The sequence below is a fragment of the Anabrus simplex genome, chromosome 10, assembly GCF_040414725.1.
Source record: "Anabrus simplex isolate iqAnaSimp1 chromosome 10, ASM4041472v1, whole genome shotgun sequence".
Classification (NCBI taxonomy): Eukaryota; Metazoa; Arthropoda; class Insecta; order Orthoptera; family Tettigoniidae; genus Anabrus; species Anabrus simplex.
The window spans coordinates 34,283,815-34,301,250 of record NC_090274.1 but is presented as its reverse complement, the minus strand read 5'-3'; the positions used below and the strand labels follow the sequence as shown (position 1 = coordinate 34,301,250).

General features: G+C 39.9%; 1 protein-coding gene across 3 annotated transcripts in view; it reads left to right on the top strand.

Annotated features, from left to right (window-relative positions):
• The window catches only part of LOC136882304 (uncharacterized), a 124,999-nt gene that overhangs the window by 12,118 nt on the left and 95,445 nt on the right, over positions 1 to 17,436 (top strand). For 2 of the 3 annotated variants that reach the window (XM_067154877.2, XM_067154876.2), the window contains exon 1: positions 3,843 to 3,942. The exons of the other annotated variant lie outside the window; for it this stretch is intronic. In XM_067154877.2, coding sequence (XP_067010978.2) covers positions 3,906 to 3,942 — 37 coding nt within the window. In that variant the 5' untranslated portion in view covers positions 3,843 to 3,905. Of the gene's footprint in view, positions 1 to 3,842; positions 3,943 to 17,436 lie in introns of those variants that run through there. 3 annotated transcript variants of the gene reach the window in all.

Here is a 17,436-nt window from a genome sequence, read left to right as displayed (position 1 = left end):
ATGGGCGACTTTAACCTGTCTATAAAGTGGTCTTCTCCAACTACCGGACTGTCAGCTAACAACTGTGAGACATACTTTATAGACAGTTTTATTAATGGCCTCAGACTGAAACAGTTTAATATGTACCCAACCCGTGGACCCAACACACTGGACCTCATACTCTCCTCATTAGAACTTAAAACAATAATCCCAGGCAGAAACCTTTTCCTGTGCGACCACCAGTCTCTCGATGCTACATTTCTCCTTCCCCACCCCTCCTCAAAGCCTCACAGCAGGACATCCTACCGCCCTACCTACATCTGGCGCCGTGCCGACTGGCCTGCAATGTGTCGTGTCGTGTCGTGGAATACCTTCCCTGGAGTCTGCTCGAAATAGCTGATATCGAATCGGCTCTTGACCTGCTGTACGACTGACTGCAAGCTGCAATTAAAGACATCGTACCTGCATAATGGGCTACTACCAGCAAATATGAACACTGGATATCACAAGAGACCAGACTGATACTATTTAATAAGAAGAGAGCTTGGCGCCTATGGAAAGACTTCCCTAACCCACACAACACTCACAATACCTTCGTTAAAATCCGCCGCCGTGCGAGGTTTATGGTCAGAAGAGACTACAAAACACACGTAGACACTGTCACTGAAAACATCCGCAGCAATCCCAAGCACTACTGGAGTCTCATCAACACACGGAGGAGGACGGAGCAGATTCCTGTCAGCGTGAAACACAACGATGCAACAGCAGACGGCGCCGATCGCAATGAACTGTTCAACAGGTATTTCTTCTCCAACTTCTCCCCTCACTTACAAAACCAACCACTCCCTCCAATAGGTACAGCTTCAAACAGAACCCCATCAAGCATAACTACCACACCATGTGAAGTTCATAACCCTTCTTCAAATTCTTTGTACCAACAAAGTTACCGGTGCCGATACTATAGCTCCTCTTTTCTTAAAAAATACTGCCAGCACTCTTTGCGACCCTCTCTCTAAATTATTTAACAGATGTTTTACCCCGGGCTATTTTCCTATTACCTGGAAACAGGCAAATATTGTTCCACTTCTCAAATCAGGCAACAAATTGAATGTTTCATCTTACCGACCAATTTCTATTCTCCCCATATTGTCCTTTATCTTTAAAAAAATTATATACCAGCGTCTCCCCGCATTCACTTTGCCGTATATCTCAACCAAGCAGCATGGTTTTCTACCAGGTGGCTCTTGTCTAACAAACCTTGCCACCCTGCATAGCTTTGCATCACATGCCATTGTAGCTAAATCACAGCTGGATATCTGCTACTTAGAAATTTTGAAAGCTTTCGATTCTGTAGACCATACTCTGTTGCTACATACACTCTATGAACGATTTAATATACATGGCAGTCTTCTGACCCTTCTTGCTGGCTTCCTACATAGCTGTTGGCAGAGAGTGGTAATATCAGGCACTTCATCCTCATGGTTACCAGTCACCTCCGGTGTCCCACAAGGCAGTACTCTTGGCCCCTTGCTGTTCTCTTTGTTTATGGACGATCTGCCGTCAGAACTCAACGAAACAGCAAATACGCTACTCTTTGCTGACGACTACAAGATATTTAGGGAGATCAGGAATCCAGCTACAGTCCTCAGTTAATGCCCTCTCGAACTGGTGCCGTACTTGGAAACTTATCCCCAATTCACAAAAATGCAGCTACATGACCATAACACAACGTAAATCTCCTCTACCAACATCATCTACTCGACAAACTCAGTTATGCAACAGCGTGACCTAGGTGTAATATTCGATACAAAATTACAATTTAAGACCCACATAGAAACACATACAACCATTTGGACAAGAGCCTCCCCCCACCAATACTAAGCAGTTAGACAGGGCAGTGTCCTTCTTTGCTGCAATTGTAAGGAACAGAAACCCCAAGCTCAGAAAACTGTCTACGCAGCAGGTATTAATGGCAATTGATATGTCACCGCTCCACATCAGGCGACAGGTAGCTGACCTGAGTTTCCTCCACGGGATCTTAAATGGGCATTACCGCTCGGAACATCTTGTCTCACTCTTCTCTCTCCATATTCCTTCCCGCTCCACCAGAACCGAAGACCTTCTCCACATTCCCCACACTCAGCACTCAATACTTCAACGATCTTTCCTAATCAGTCTCCCAACACTCTTTAACAATATTAATAGGAGACAAGAGCTTGATATAGCATCAAATAAAAGCATATTCGAGAGGGGTGTAAATAGTCGCTTAAAGATAAGTTGATGTGAAGGGATTATACCATCATTTTGACCCACGACGACTTGGCTATGAACATGGACATTCTCATGGTTTTCGATTTTGACAATTATTATTAGTACGCTGTGTACCTGATCTTGTTATATTTTGTTATGTTTGTTATATTTTATTATGAAAGTTTACATTTGTTAAATAGTCTGTTGACAGTGCAAGTGAAATTTGCTCAGTGTAGCTGTATCTTGTGCTTTGTGAATAAATAAATAAATAAATAAATAAATAAATAAATAAATAAATAAATAAATAAATAAATGAAAGAGGTAGCTGGCTTGTTAAATTTTGCCCTGATCATTATATTTAATCTTTGCTGACAACTTTCAAAACGCACCAATAATGGCTGTCTAGGTGGACAAGACAGTGAGAGTCTGGAAAATATATACAGGAGTCTTAATTAATCAGAAATCAGGTGCTGGACTGCAAGGCCTTCCCACTAACAGACATAGACTAAAACCATAGCTTGATACCGGTACACATGGAATGCCATCTGAAGTTAACAAATCAAAGAAAGAAAGAAAGAAAGAAAGAAAGAAAGGAATGCGAAGGGATGGAATGAAGCTAGGCTGAATGAATTGAGAGAGATGGGAAGTTTCAAGGAACATGTTGCAAAAGGACAATATGAAAGATACGCAATATATGAAGACTGAACAGTCCAAATGTGATTAGATTGATTAACAAAACTCCCCCCATGAGGAGGTTGCCACAAAGATGTGGTGGTTATGTAGCACAGGGCAGAGTGGTACGGAGAGCTGCATCAAACCAGCCCATGCACTGATGACCCAAACAAAAATAGTAAATAATAAACACTGCACAAGTTTTATCCAATTTATAGAGGGGGGCCGTAATTAGCTCGGCGGCTTAGCTGCTGGCTTCACCGGAAGACCGTATTTCGAATCCAGGTCGATGCTGGATTGAGATTTGCATCTAAAAAAAGTCTATGACGTCAGGAAAGGCATCCAGTCAAAACTACAATGAGTGAGGGTGGCTCTAGCGACCCCAGTAATCGCTGAGATAAGCTGAAGAGTGTTTTACAGAATACAGCAATATCAGACACATTCACTTTAACATCCATTAACTGTCATACTGTATCGTGCATATGAATGACTGTATCACACTTATGCAACAAAGTGGAATAAAATACTAGTAAATAAGCAAAGAAAATATTAAAATCCAAGCTATTATTTTAAATGATCAATCTAGTCAAAAACAAACAGGTCGTCTTAACCTCTTAACCTCTAAATATGACTGCAGGAAAGCATACGAAGGAGACTTCATTTATGAAATCTAAAGCAAAAACATATCGCATTTCACTGATAGAATTTACCACTTATGTAAATAATACATTTAATGTAAACACATATAACCAAACTTTTCTCACTCAGTAATGTATTCCATAGAGAATACATTAGTAACGAAAGTAGATGGCGTTGTTTACCATGCAGTTGAGCAGCTGTCAAGATTGAGAAACTACTCCGAAAGGAGGTGTTCCTTGGGAGACAAGCTTTAACCTGCTCAAATTCTTGTGAAGAATTTGCCTCTCCGGCAGTGCTTTAGTGGAGCTTGTCGTAAGCAGGTGGGGATTTAGAGTTAAAAAATAAAGACGCGTGATTTCTTAGGTATGGTGTGTGTATGCCTGAAAATGAAGGGTAGAAAGGGTGAGTAAAGCACATTCATATACTTTGATTACGTGCATAATAAATTGTTAGTGCCTTAAATTTATTATGTTGATATGGAAATTGTAATACTTGATGCATCGACCAGCTTCTAGTGTTCAGCAGACATTTACTTCAGAATTGAAAAAAGCCGAATAGTAACTATTTGATCAGCGAAAACTATTAAATTACGATATATAGTAATTCGGGAAACATTGAGATAGGCCTGTATATATTTCATAATTTAATTTGGAGTCTGTATCATATACTGGTGTGTAATATATTGCCATTGTTTACTTTTGTGGAAATTCACAATTACCTCAGTTGTATTATAAAACTATTCCCCGCGAGGTAATTGAACGACCGCCGAGTATGGTCTGTGCCGGTGACATTTCAGATGATGCAATAGTGCTGTTGGCATCAGTGTAGATGTTCTGAGCTGAAAGCAACAGGTGTATTTCGGAAGTGTTGGGCAAGGCATGTATTACTAATCCCCTTCCAATAAATTAGTTCTTGTTTGTAAACATATCCACGTATTCCTGTTTCTCACCCAAACAAAAATTCTCATTATCAGGTGACTCAGGAATGTTGCGCAATGTATCCCTAGCCGGCGGTGAGGTATGACTCATTTTCCGCTGCCTCTCGCTAGTCGCGACAGGTGGCGTTGGTCGCGACCATCGGAGAAGTTTTTTTTTTTTTTTTTTTTTTATAACCAAACATCATCCACCAATCTGTACTCACGATGGCCTACCCTATTGCGGGATGACGTGGTCGTTTTGAATGCCATGAAAATACCTACGCTATCAAAACCCTCCATTAGGCAAAAGAAGATGAATTAATACTGAAAAGTGTTGTGCATCAAATAAATTTTAAACAATCATTCATGAAATATCTCCTTATTTCCCTTTCCTACGACATGATACGACTTTTAAATTTTTGAGTACTATATTAAAATACAAACCCCTAAAGCAACGCAATCTGTAATTTAAGTGAAACCAAGTGATTTCGTGTTTTCCCTATGACTTGCCTTGTTTCCCGTGCGAACATATTTTCTGTTGCAGGTATTGCAAAGTGTTCCTTGGTTATTTACCGTACATCACGAAGGCAATATTACTATGAATTGCTTCTTGATGAGGTTGAGTGGAACCATCAATGTTAGAACATCAGCTCTGAACTAATTCTCTCGCCTTCTCTGAGCATGGTTACTAGTTCGAATCCCAGAACAGACTTACCATTGCCAGATCAGTATACCCGTAGGCACTTTTTCAAATGAAATTCCGGGATTGTGGTATCTCCCCCTTATAGCAAAATTATTATTCGGATCTGAGAAAGATGTTTCTGAAGGCTTTTGTGGAGAGTGGCATAGTACGGGAGTACAGACAGGAACAATAACTCTTGCCGAAAGGAGAAGCTTTTAAGTCATTGAAATGTGGTGTTACCGAAAGTTACTGTATCTTAGTTGAAAGGTTAATCGGTTCACAAAATGAACATATGCTGAGTCAGTTTCCAGTTGTGCGAAATTTGACTAGATGATGAAATTGATTGGAAGTCAGTTTTCAATATTTTTTTAAATCGAGAAATATAGGGGGAGGCCAGGTTGTGAAAACATTAAATGCAGGATGCGAGAGTTACGTAGCAATGAGAAGATAAGCACAGGATAGGGCAGAATGAATATGACCACAGCTCTCTGCACAGACAGCCAGCCAAGATATGACAACCATCATCTTGATCTTATTAACAGTTTATCTGAAGTATGTTATGCGGAGAACCTCACCCATATGGCGATACAGACCTGAATGTTCTTGTGAAAATATACCTGTTTGTGATGTTGGTCAGAAGGCTAATTGAATCCTCAGAATCACCACCCATAGGTTTTGCGATTTTGAGTCAAGAGGACACTGAATGCCACAGCAAGTGCTATAACGGAGCATAGTGGGAATGAGGTAACACTTTCATTACATCGTCGAACATTGACCATTGATAAAGTGCTACTCATCGCACACAACTTAGTAATTCCGATCCTTTTCCTCCATAATCATGTTGAGGCTGCAATGTATTTTCCGTAATGCTGTTCTAAATTATACAAGTTTGATATTTACGAAGGCGAATGTTTTGTTCTTTCCGTCATGGAAAGGGATGGGGGCAGTGCCGTACGCAGATTTTTTAAAAAGGCTGTTCTTCCTCTTCTTCTTCCACCGCTTTTCCCACACCTGTGGGGTCACAGGTGCGATCTGTGTTGTTACATATGTATGTATGTATGTATGTATGTATGTATGTATGTATGTATGTGATTTTGCCCTGTTTTACTGCCGGATGCCGTTCCTGACGCAACCCTATTTGGAGAGATGTGATTACTATTTCGTGTTTCTGTGGTAGTGTAGTGTGGTGTGTTGTCTGAATTTGAAGAGAAGGGTGTTGGGACAAACCCCCAGTCCCCGAGCTAGAAGAATTAATCAGACGCGATTAAAATCCTCGAACCCGGGACCCTCTAAACCGAAGGCCTCAACGCTGACCATTCCGCCAAGGAGTTTTTATAATAGTGTTCATTTAAATGCAATTAATAGGTACAATGTAATTATGTTAACCGTTTAGGAACTATAAACCAAGAATTCGGGTTTAAATTTTCAACACTCAGGCTTGTGTGCTTGGAACTGTGAAATTATTATTATTATTATTATTATTATTATTATTGCAGGTGTGACTTTGAATGTGATAAATTAACAAAGGGATTCAATGAATAATGTTCAGTATGTTATGTTTCACTTAAGAAACAGAAGCCGAAATGATGATGTGGGGGTGGGGTTAAACCCAATACCTCTTCCCCCCCCCCACCATTGCGTACGCTACTGGGTAGGGGTATTTTCCAAGGAGACCCGTCCCCTCACATTTTCTCATTAAATACGCTACCATTTCAGCTAAGTGAGCTTTTCAGATCACTTGGATAGGAGCTCTTGACTGCTTGAAATTAGTTACTGATAGTTTTTAAAAAGTCAGAATTAGTGACTGATTTTTTAATACGGTACACGTCATTAAATGTTCAGTTCCTTCGTAGCTATGTATCCTGTCCAACTTGAACTACTCTTTCCAGATATAGGTCTGTATTGCACTTTCTATGTTATATTGTGGGTTAATATGCTTGTTCTGTTGTTATTTTCAGAGTACAATGTAGTTGTATGATGTGACTTGCAGTAGTTAAGAATAGCCTACTGTGTAACCTTAACATTTGTTGTGTTTTGTTGATGTGGTTTCATGGGTTCTTGTAACTTGAGATAAAACTTTTCTCCTCTGTACATTCCCCCCCCCAGTAACATCGTACGTTTACATGAGATTAGCGGAGCACACATGCTTAGTTTTTTGTCTGACCCTAGTGAAAATCTTGACAGAAATAACAGAGATTGGAACCCGAGACAATTGGGTAGCTACCCCACTGTTTCAGAATTTTTGTGTCCGAATACGTGAATTACAATAAAACTAGATAATTAGTGCGAAGTCAACATGAAGATGGCGTGCTACTTTCCAGTGCGTGTGTCATGGCTACCGATGATGTGGCATATCCGCCATTTTGATTACCTATTGCGTCGTAAAGCGTCCATCTCGTATTGTTGCTGTTGCGCGCTGTAGCGTCTCCAGAGTACTTTGGAGAAATAATGATAATCGTATGGTCTCACCTATTTCGTGAACTAATACTTCCTCAGTACCTTGAATAGGAATAAACAATAAATTAAATAACTTCTCATCCAATAACGAATGATCAGCAACTGGGGGAGATTATTAATTTATTGTAATCTTTACTAATTCAGGCACTTAGTTGTTTATAATAAAAACTGCGTAAGATATTCCGGTAACCAATACGTTCCAAAAATAATTAGACGAACTTGCACAGTAGGTATAGTTGTTTCGTAGATTTTGTCATAGTCTACGTAGGCCTACTCATTTTGACAAAATTACATAGTTTTTCAGTTATCCCTGTTTTTTAGTTCTCTGTTTAGTAACCTAACACGAACGTGAAGAAAAATTAATGTTTATTTTTATCGATCTCCCTCCCATATATGTACATTTTACTCTTTATTTTTCTCGTTTCTTTATAATCTTCCAATAAAATTTGTGTGCCAGTTCTAGCCTATATAGGCCTATATCTATTTCGGAAAATGTAGGATATTGACTTTTCCTTGCCTTATAGCTTTATTCTTATATAGGGCCTATCGGTGCTCCCTTTTAGTAGTCTCTTCATCACACACACACACACCCTCCCGTTCCAAGTACAGTAACCCCCATTTTGATTTCATTTGCGGTGGATATTCTGGCCTTAGAATTTCACCTCCTGCACTCGTTTTTAGTCTCAACCAATACTTAACTATTCTTTTAACATATATATTCCCATATACTCATCTGTTTACATGTCATTCTCACACCCTCCGTTTGCAGTGCAGCTTGCCAGTCCCATTATTTTAGCAAATTTACTGCAGACCACATCTGTTGTTACCATTCAGTCATCTACTCTCCAAATTTCTGCTCCATACAATAACTTGGCTTTAACTGCTGAATTAAGTTCCTGTAAACTTTTTACCATATTCAATGTTTGGCATCATTCTATCCAATATTTTTGTACTAGCCAAAGACCTTACTCCCTTTATCTGCACTCTATCTGCTTTGCCCATCTACCATTCCGGCTTGTTATCAATATTATCATCCCTAGAATACACTGGAAGGTCAAAATATGAAGATACAGTTGAAATTCAACTTGATAGACTGCAACAAATAGGGAGAATTGGAGACTGGAATAAATTAGCAATACATTTCTAAAGTTTTTGAACTCATTTACGAAAAGACTAGGTAAACAATTGATAGGGAATCTGCAACCTGGACGACAACCCTAAATGCAGATTTAGGGTGATTGATGTAAAAGTCGACAAATATGATTTCAATGATAAATGCATACAACTTGTTAAATAGTCCGTTTTACATAGTAAACAGCGAATCGGGTTCTAAACGTTCTTCAAACTAAGGGGCCAAAATTCATTCTGTCATCTTTCTGGTCTTTTCTCCGCTTATCTGGGGTCGCTACTAATAAGGACTTAAAAGTCCAATTGTATTTAAGAATACGCAACGTACTCAATTCTCCTTTTGTACGAACATATAAAAAAATGTAGCCAACTAATATCCGTTTGTTTAAATTTTGTTTAAATTTTCAACAAATGTCTCATTTCCCCCCTAAACATTGTATGGAAACCCAATTACTACATTTCCCACGATAGATTAATTTGTAGGAGCATGTTACGACTTTAGCCTATTTCCCTAAAATGTTTTAAGTGTCGCTATAAAAGTGACCACATTGTTAGGACACCTTAGGGACACAGGAACATTTTTACTATGATTTTTCGAGTGTAGTCGGTTTCCATTTTGTGGTTTTTCATTAATTTTATATGCCATACAGAGTTACGTAGGTGGCGCTGGTTATGTGTTTTAAGATGAAGTACAATGGGTAACCAAGCTCTTTTAATACTAATCAGAGGAATCGAAGGAAGAAGTCCGAGCCTTCAAAGAATGAAGTAATTGGTAGAAGAAAGGCTGGTATTACACTATCAAAGAAATTTGTCAAAGATCTTTTATAAAACATCATGACAGTGTCATGGAGGAATATTTTATAAAATGCCCTTTTGTAAAAGCTATGAGCATCATGCTCCTTTTGTAAAAGATTTGACTAGTTACATTCAAAATGGCGGATCGTAGGTTCAGTTGGAATGTTGCTACAACAAAACTGCTTATTTCAAAGTATGAAATGTACAGCATAAGGCACCAGGAATATAAAAATAGAAATTTAAGACTGCATGTGTATTTTGCCCCCATACTACAAAAAACTTAACTAAGCAATTTCCTCAGTTGTGCCGAAAGTTTAAGGGCTTAAGGTTTCAAATAGTGAGTTTTGGATAGTTCTATCAAACTAGAATTTCGGAAATAACTTCTGGCCTGAATGCAGTTCCGGAAAAATCAGCCTAAAATCGCTTGTTTCTTTACTCGTTTTCTTTTTCGATTCAAATCCTAGATTTGTACAATTCTTTCTTTAATATGTTGCGTAGTTCGATCCTCTCAGGCGCTTTTTGATTTTTTTTTTTAAATGTCCACACCGATTGTAGTTATAAGGGCTTAAATGAAAAACTGCATTGACTCACATTAGCGGTCGTAGTGGTGCTTAAGCGAAACAATGCATTGACACTTTAGTGCTTGTAGTGGTAGGGAGGAGCCTCCGTGGTTCAGACGGCAGCGCGTCGGCCTCTCACCGCTGGATACCGTGGTTCAAATCCCGGTCACTCCATGTGAGATTTGTGCTGGACAAAGCGGAGGCGGGATAGGTTTTTCTCCGGGTACTCCGGTTTTCCCTGTCATCTTTCATTCCAGCAACACTCTCCGTTCTCATTTCATAGCATCTATCAGTCATTAATATATCACTTTGGGAGTGGCGACCCCATCGTACTAACAGCCTATGTATGCTTCATTCATTACATCCCTGACCCGGTCAATGATTGGAAAACAAGTTGTAGGTTTTCATTTTCAGTGGTAGGGAAAAAAGGTAAACTGCTAATCTAACCGACCGGATAACGACGATTAAGAAAATAATTGTAATTTTTAGGAATAAATACAGAATATACTTTATTATTATATTATTATATTTTATTTACCTAAAATACGTATCAGCTCATATCCCTAGGATGTTTTCAACTTTGAGTTGCTTGGTTTGAAATTTTTGCTACTGGCGCCTAAGTTTCGGTCTCCCCGAAAAAAATCTGTTTAACGTTTGTTCATACTTTCTTTCTTCTCCTAACCATAAATATGATGTGACATATAACGTGGCGTCACTGAACAAGTTTGAAACCGTCAGGATCTTCTCGAAAATAAATAACTGCGAGACCAAAGATAGCATAGGTCAAAATATTTTTCTCTGCACAGGGCACCCTGTATCTGGATGGACGTGCAGAGAGACTTAGCACTGACTATAGTACATAGCGGATGTGCGTAACATGGAACTGTAGAGAAGTGCCCAACTTTATTTGATACCTCTGCAAGGCTAACTGGAACTGATCTCGAAAATTATGGTGTTGATGACATCTCAATGTTGGCAGAACATTTCAGGGAGCAACTTGCAGTATGTGAAAACGGTGGTACCTACATAAAATGCATACCAAATTAGTGCTACGTGTCAAAAAAATAAAAAATAAAACTGTTGGAATTGGCGAGCAGTGACATAGGCCTATTTCCTATTCTAGTGTTATCGAGGATTTAATCAGGCGCATCATACTAATAATGTTATTTGCTTTACCCACCACTAACTACTTTTATGCCTTTCGGAGACGCCGAGGTTCCGGAATTTAGCCCTGTAGGAGTTCTTTTACGTGCCAGTAAATCTACCGACACGAGGATGACGTTTTTGAGCACCTTCAACTACCACCGGACTGAGCCAGGATCGAACCTACCAAGTTGGGATCAGAAGGCCAGCGCCCCAACCGTCTGAGCCACTCAGCCCGGCAGAGATGCACTATACAAGAGCAATTCAGATCGGCATTTGAAACAAACAGATCTGATGATGTGTAATATGACTGTACCTGCAGTAAATTAATTTGATACTGCAAGGGCTGTAGATCAGTGGCTATTGGTAGCAAGTCTACAAGGCACGTCCGTGGTCACAAAACGACCATGCAAGAATTAGATCATTAACCTCTTGGACTGTAAGTCTATGTTCGCTATCTTCTGAATTTAGTAAAACGAAGCTGACTAGCGTTTGCAGCTAGTAGACCTGCTATAACTCTTCAGTTTAATATTTTCAGACGGTTTAAATGTTAAGATTAGTAAAAGTAATACCAAGTCAACGCTAAGTATCGCAACTCGCTTGTTTATAGGTGTCAAGTTGGTGGGATACTTGCTGGCCCCTAAACTTTTGGGCTGGCTCTTCAAATTCAGACGAAATTTCTACACCCTGACCTAAAACCAGGTGGGTTTTAAACGAACAGACAGATGTAGAATTTGTAATGGTTTAATTTAAAACATACCGGTACATTTTGTGAGAATTCTTGTCATTAATAGTGCAAATAAATCTAACCATAGCCAAACATGCGCACAACTGTCCTTTCATTTTTGCTGAACTATGATACATTTCTTTTGTGTAGTTTAATGCTGCAGTGGCAGTATATTATAATCTCTTATAAAAGTTAACTTTCACAAAATATTTTACAAGAGATCTGTGACAAAATTCTGTGATAGTGTTAGGGCGTGTGAAGGAAAGGCACCATGGATCTCGCAATCTCAGTTGTGGTGGGAAAAGAACGAGATTTCTCCAAAGGAGGTCAGAAAGGGAAGGTTTTCGGCGATGGAAGGATTGGAAAGAGCTAGGATTGGGAAGGTATTGACCGTAGGCTCAATTAAAGTACAGCCCCAGCATTTGCCTGGTGTGAAAATGGGAAGCAACGGAAAACCATCTCCAGGGCTGGCGACGGTAGGAATCAAACCTAACATCTACCGAGTGCAAGCTCACAGCTGCTCGACCCTAACCGCACGGCCAACTCGCTCGGTGGAAATTGTGCACCAGAATAAGTAGATCATTTGTATCCTTGAGTAATCTGGCCAGGCCTTCGGTTGAGAGAGTCTCGGGTTCGATTCCCGGCCGGGTCGGGAATTTGAATCGCCTCTGATTAATTCTTCTGGCCCGGGGACTGGGTGTTTGTGTTTGTTCCAACACTTTCCTCCTCATACTCCCACAACACACTACACTACCACAGAAACACGCAATAGTGATTACTGATTACATCCGTCCATATAGGATTGGCGTCAGAAAGGGCACCCGGCCGTAAAACAAGGCCAAATCCTCATGTGTGACACAGTTCGCACCCGCAACCCCACAGGTATGGGAAAAACGGTAGATGAAGAAGTAATCTGGCTAGGTTAATTCCGAAACTATAAAGGCCCAGTTATGAAAGATCTCTATGCAGGAGGCTGTACTGTACATATGATCCAGCTTCGGTGATGGAATCTCACGCAAGATGTATGAAAGATGATAGGTTACCTTCAGGAGTAATGGACTCCGCCCAAGCAAGTAAGTTTGTTATTATACTTGACTGTTGATGTCGAGATCATAGCCATAGAACCTCCAGTATTACCGGAAATCCGAATCACAGGGACGTAAATAATTTCAAAATTCTCACATGCATTGACCGGAATTTGATCCGCGGTGGCGTTGGTGAGAAGCCAGCGAGCTACCATTCCACTCGGTCATAACGTCCCCAGTATCATTATTACAAGTTGACTTAAGAATAAATGCTATTTGCTTTACGTCCTACTAACTACTCCTTTACGGTTTTCGGAGACGCCGAGGTGCCGGAATTTAGTCCCGCAGGAGTTCTTTTACGCGCCAGTAAATCGACCGACACGAGGCTGGTGTATTTGAGCACCTTCAAATACCACCGGACTGAGCCAGGATCGAACCTGCCACGTTGGGGTCAGAAGGCCAGCGCCTCAACCGTCTGAGCCACTCAGCCCGGCGATCGGAAGTGCAAAATAACAGCACTAATGAAAATGAAAACCTACAACCTGTTTTCCAGTCATTGACCGGGTCAAGGATGTAATGAATGAAGCTTATATAGGCTGTTATTACAATGGGGTCGCCCCACTCCCAAGGTGATTTATTAATGAGTGATAAATGCTATGAAATGATAATGGAGAGTGTTGCTGGAATGAAAGGTGACAGGGAAAACCGGAGTACCCGGAGAAAAACCTGTCCCGCCTCCGCTTTGTCCAGCACAAATCTCACGTGGAGAGACCGGGATTTGAACCACGGTATCCAGCGGTGAGAGGCCGACGCGCTGCCGTCTGAGCCACGGAGGCTCCAACAGCACCACTGTCATCTGTTAATGGTATCGCCTTATTCCGGGAGTATTATCGTCCTGTAAGTTATGCAATCAATAAAAAATTTCCTTCGGCTTATTCCAGTTATTTCTGGGGTCACTAGAGCCATCCAGGCTCATTTCGGTTTGGGCCGGGTTTAAGGCCTTCCCTGACGCCTACCCTGCATGGACGGATGTGATTACTATTGCGTGTTTCTGTGGTGGTTGGCAGTGTGGTGTGTTTGAATTTGACGAGGAGTGTTGGGACGAACAAAAACACCCCTTCCCCGAGCCAGAAGAATGAATCAGATGCGATTAAAATCCCCGACCCGGCCGGGAATCGAACCCGGGACCGAAGGCCTCAGCGCTGACCATTCAGCCAAGGACTTTTTAGGACTGTTCATTCAAATGCTATTACTCGGTACAATGTTGTAAATAGATTTACTGTTTAGTAATTGTAAACCAAGAATTCGGGTTTATATTTTCAACCCTCAGACTTGTGTGCTTGGAATAGTGGAATTATTATTATTATTATTATTATTATTATTATTATTATTATTATTATTATTATTATTATTATTATTATTATTATTATTATTATTGCTTCTGGTTGCAGGTGTTACTTTGTAAGAAACTAACACAGGGATTCAATTAATAAAGTTTAGTATGTTATGTTTCACTTAAAAAAGAGAAGTTGATTGTTGTGGGAGTGGGGTTAAACCAGGTACCTCTCCCTCCCATTGCGTACGCTACTGGGTGGGGGTATATTCCAAGGAGACCCGTCTCCACACATTTTTTCATTAAATACGCTATCATTTCAGCTAAGTGAGCTTTCAGATTACTTGAATGGGACTCTGACTGCTTGGAATTACTCACTGATGGTTTTTAAAAGTCAGAATTAGTGACTGATTTTTTTTCTTATTTTTTAATTCACGTCGTTAAATGCTCAGTTCCTTTGTAGCTATGTATCCTGTCCAACAAATAACGGGATTACAAGAGCTATTTCCGGATCTAGGTCTGTACTTTCTATAGTTATATCAGTATGTGAGTTGATATGCTTGTTCTGTTAGTATTTTCAGAGTACCGTGCAATTGTATGATGTGATTTGATAAGAATATTGTGGGTTGTTTTGTTGTTGGTTTCATGGGCTCTTCTTGTAACTTGAGATGGAATTTTTCACCTCTGTACATATTTTCTTTTTTTCTGTACCATCTTACGTTTACATGAGATTAGCAAAGCACACATGCTTAGTTTTCTTGTCTGATCCTTGTGAAAATCTTGACAGAAGTACCGTACCAGAGATACGAACCCGAGACACTTGAGTAAGCTACCCCACTATTCCAGAATTTTTGCGTCTGAATACGTGAATTATAATCGAACTAGAAAATTAGTGTGAAGTCAACATGAAGATGGCGTGCTACTTTCCAGTGCGTGTGACATGGCCACCGATGATGTGGCATATCCGCCATTTTGATTAGCTATTGCCTCGTAAAACGTCCACCTCCCATTGTTGCTGTAGCGTCTCCAGAGTACTTTTCGGGTAATAAGAGTAATAATATAATAATAATAATAATAATAATAATAATAATAATAATAATAATATACTCTCTGCTATTTCGCGAACTAATACAACCTCAGTTCCTTGAATAGGAAAAAATACATAAGTACGGTACCGGTAATAGAGTAACTTCTCTTCCAATAACGAATGATGTATCGTACCTTATACAAGACCAATTCAGATCGTCATTAGAAACAAACTCCTGTGTGATATGATGATGTGTAATATAAATGTACCTGCAGTAAATGAATTTGTTCCTGTAAGGGCTGTAGACCAGTGGCTATTAACAAGTCCGCAAGGCACATCATGGTCACAAAACGACCATGCAAGATTTAGATAATTAATCTGTAAGACTGTAAGTCTATGTTCAGTATCTTCTGAGGGTAGAACAAAGCTGACTAGAGTTTACAGTATATAGGCCTACTCCTATACAGTAGTTCATTAATTTCATATTTCTGGACGGTTAAATGTTAAGAGTAATCAAAGTAATACCTATAATACCTTAGTCAACGCTAATTAACGCAACTCGATTATTTATAGATGTCAGGTTGGTGGGATACTTGCTTGCTCCTAAAATTTTGGGCTGGCTCCTCAGTTCAGTCAAAATTTCTGCACCCTGACCTAAAACCAGATGGGTTTTAAACTTGTATGAACGAGCAGTCAGATGTAGAACTTGTGATGGTTTAATTTAAAACATACTAGTACATTTGATGATAATTTTTGCCATTAATAGTGCAGGTAAAAAGTAACAGTAGCCAAACATGCGCACAACTGCCCATACATTTTTGATGAACTATGATAAAAATATTGTGTAGTGTAATGCTGTAATGGCAGTATATTATTATCTTTTATAAAAGTTAACTTTCACAAAATATTTTACAAAAGATCTTTGACAAATTTCTGTGATAGTGTAATACCAGCGAAAGGGAAGGGCGTGAGAAGGAGAGACACCATGGATCTCGCAATCTCAGTTGGGATGGGAAAAAAACGAGATTTGTCCAAGGGAGGTCAGTGGCCGTGGGCTCAATTAAGGTACAGCCCCAGCATTTGCCTGGTGTGAAAATGGGAAGCAACGGAAAACCATCTTCAGGGCTGGCGACGGTGGGAATCGAACCTACTATCTGCCTAGTGCAAGCCCACAGCTGCGCGACCTTAACCGCATGGCGAACTCGCTCGGTGGAAATTGTGCACTAGAATAAGTGGATATTTTGTATCCGTAAATAATCTGGCCATCTTGTTCCGAAAATATAAAGGCCCAGTTAGGAAATAACTCGATGCACGAGGCTCTTCTGTACATATGATCCAGCGTCGTTGATGGCATCTCACGTAAGACGTGTGAAGGATTATAGGTTACGTTGAGGATTAATGGACTCCGCCCAAGAAAGTAACTTGTTATAATCCTATTGTGAGTTTCACTAATAGGGAAAGTCCTCTCAGGTTTAATTACTGTGTTGATGGGGTGAAGGTTCCTTATGGGGACCACTGTAAGTACGGTACCTAGGTGTTAATATAAGGAAATATTTTCATTGGGGCAGTCACATAAACGGTATTGTATATAAAGATTACATGTCTTTGCACCTAGTTATGAAGGTATTTAAGGATTGTAGTAAGGATGTAAAGAGGGCATGTAAGACTCTGGTAAGATAATAGAGTATGGTTCCAGTGTATGGGACCCTCACCAGGATTACTTAATTGGAGAACTAGAAAAATGCAAAGGAAAGCAGCTCGATTTCTTCTGGGTGATTTCCGACAAGAGAGAGCGTTAAGAAAATGTTTCGAAGTTTGGGCTGGGAAGACATAGGAGAAAGGAGACGAGCTGTTCGACTAATAAGTAGGATGTTCCGAACTGTCAGTCACATTAGTAGACGAATTAATCTGAGTGGTGTTTTTAAATGTAGAAAGGATCACAATATGAAGGACAAATTGTGGCAAATATTCGTTATAGGAAGGGGAGTTACGGATTGGAATAATTTACCAAGGGAGAGTTCAATAAATTTCCAAATTATTTTGCAGTTATTTAAGAAAATACTAGATAAACGACAGATAGGGAGTCTGCCACCTGGACGACTG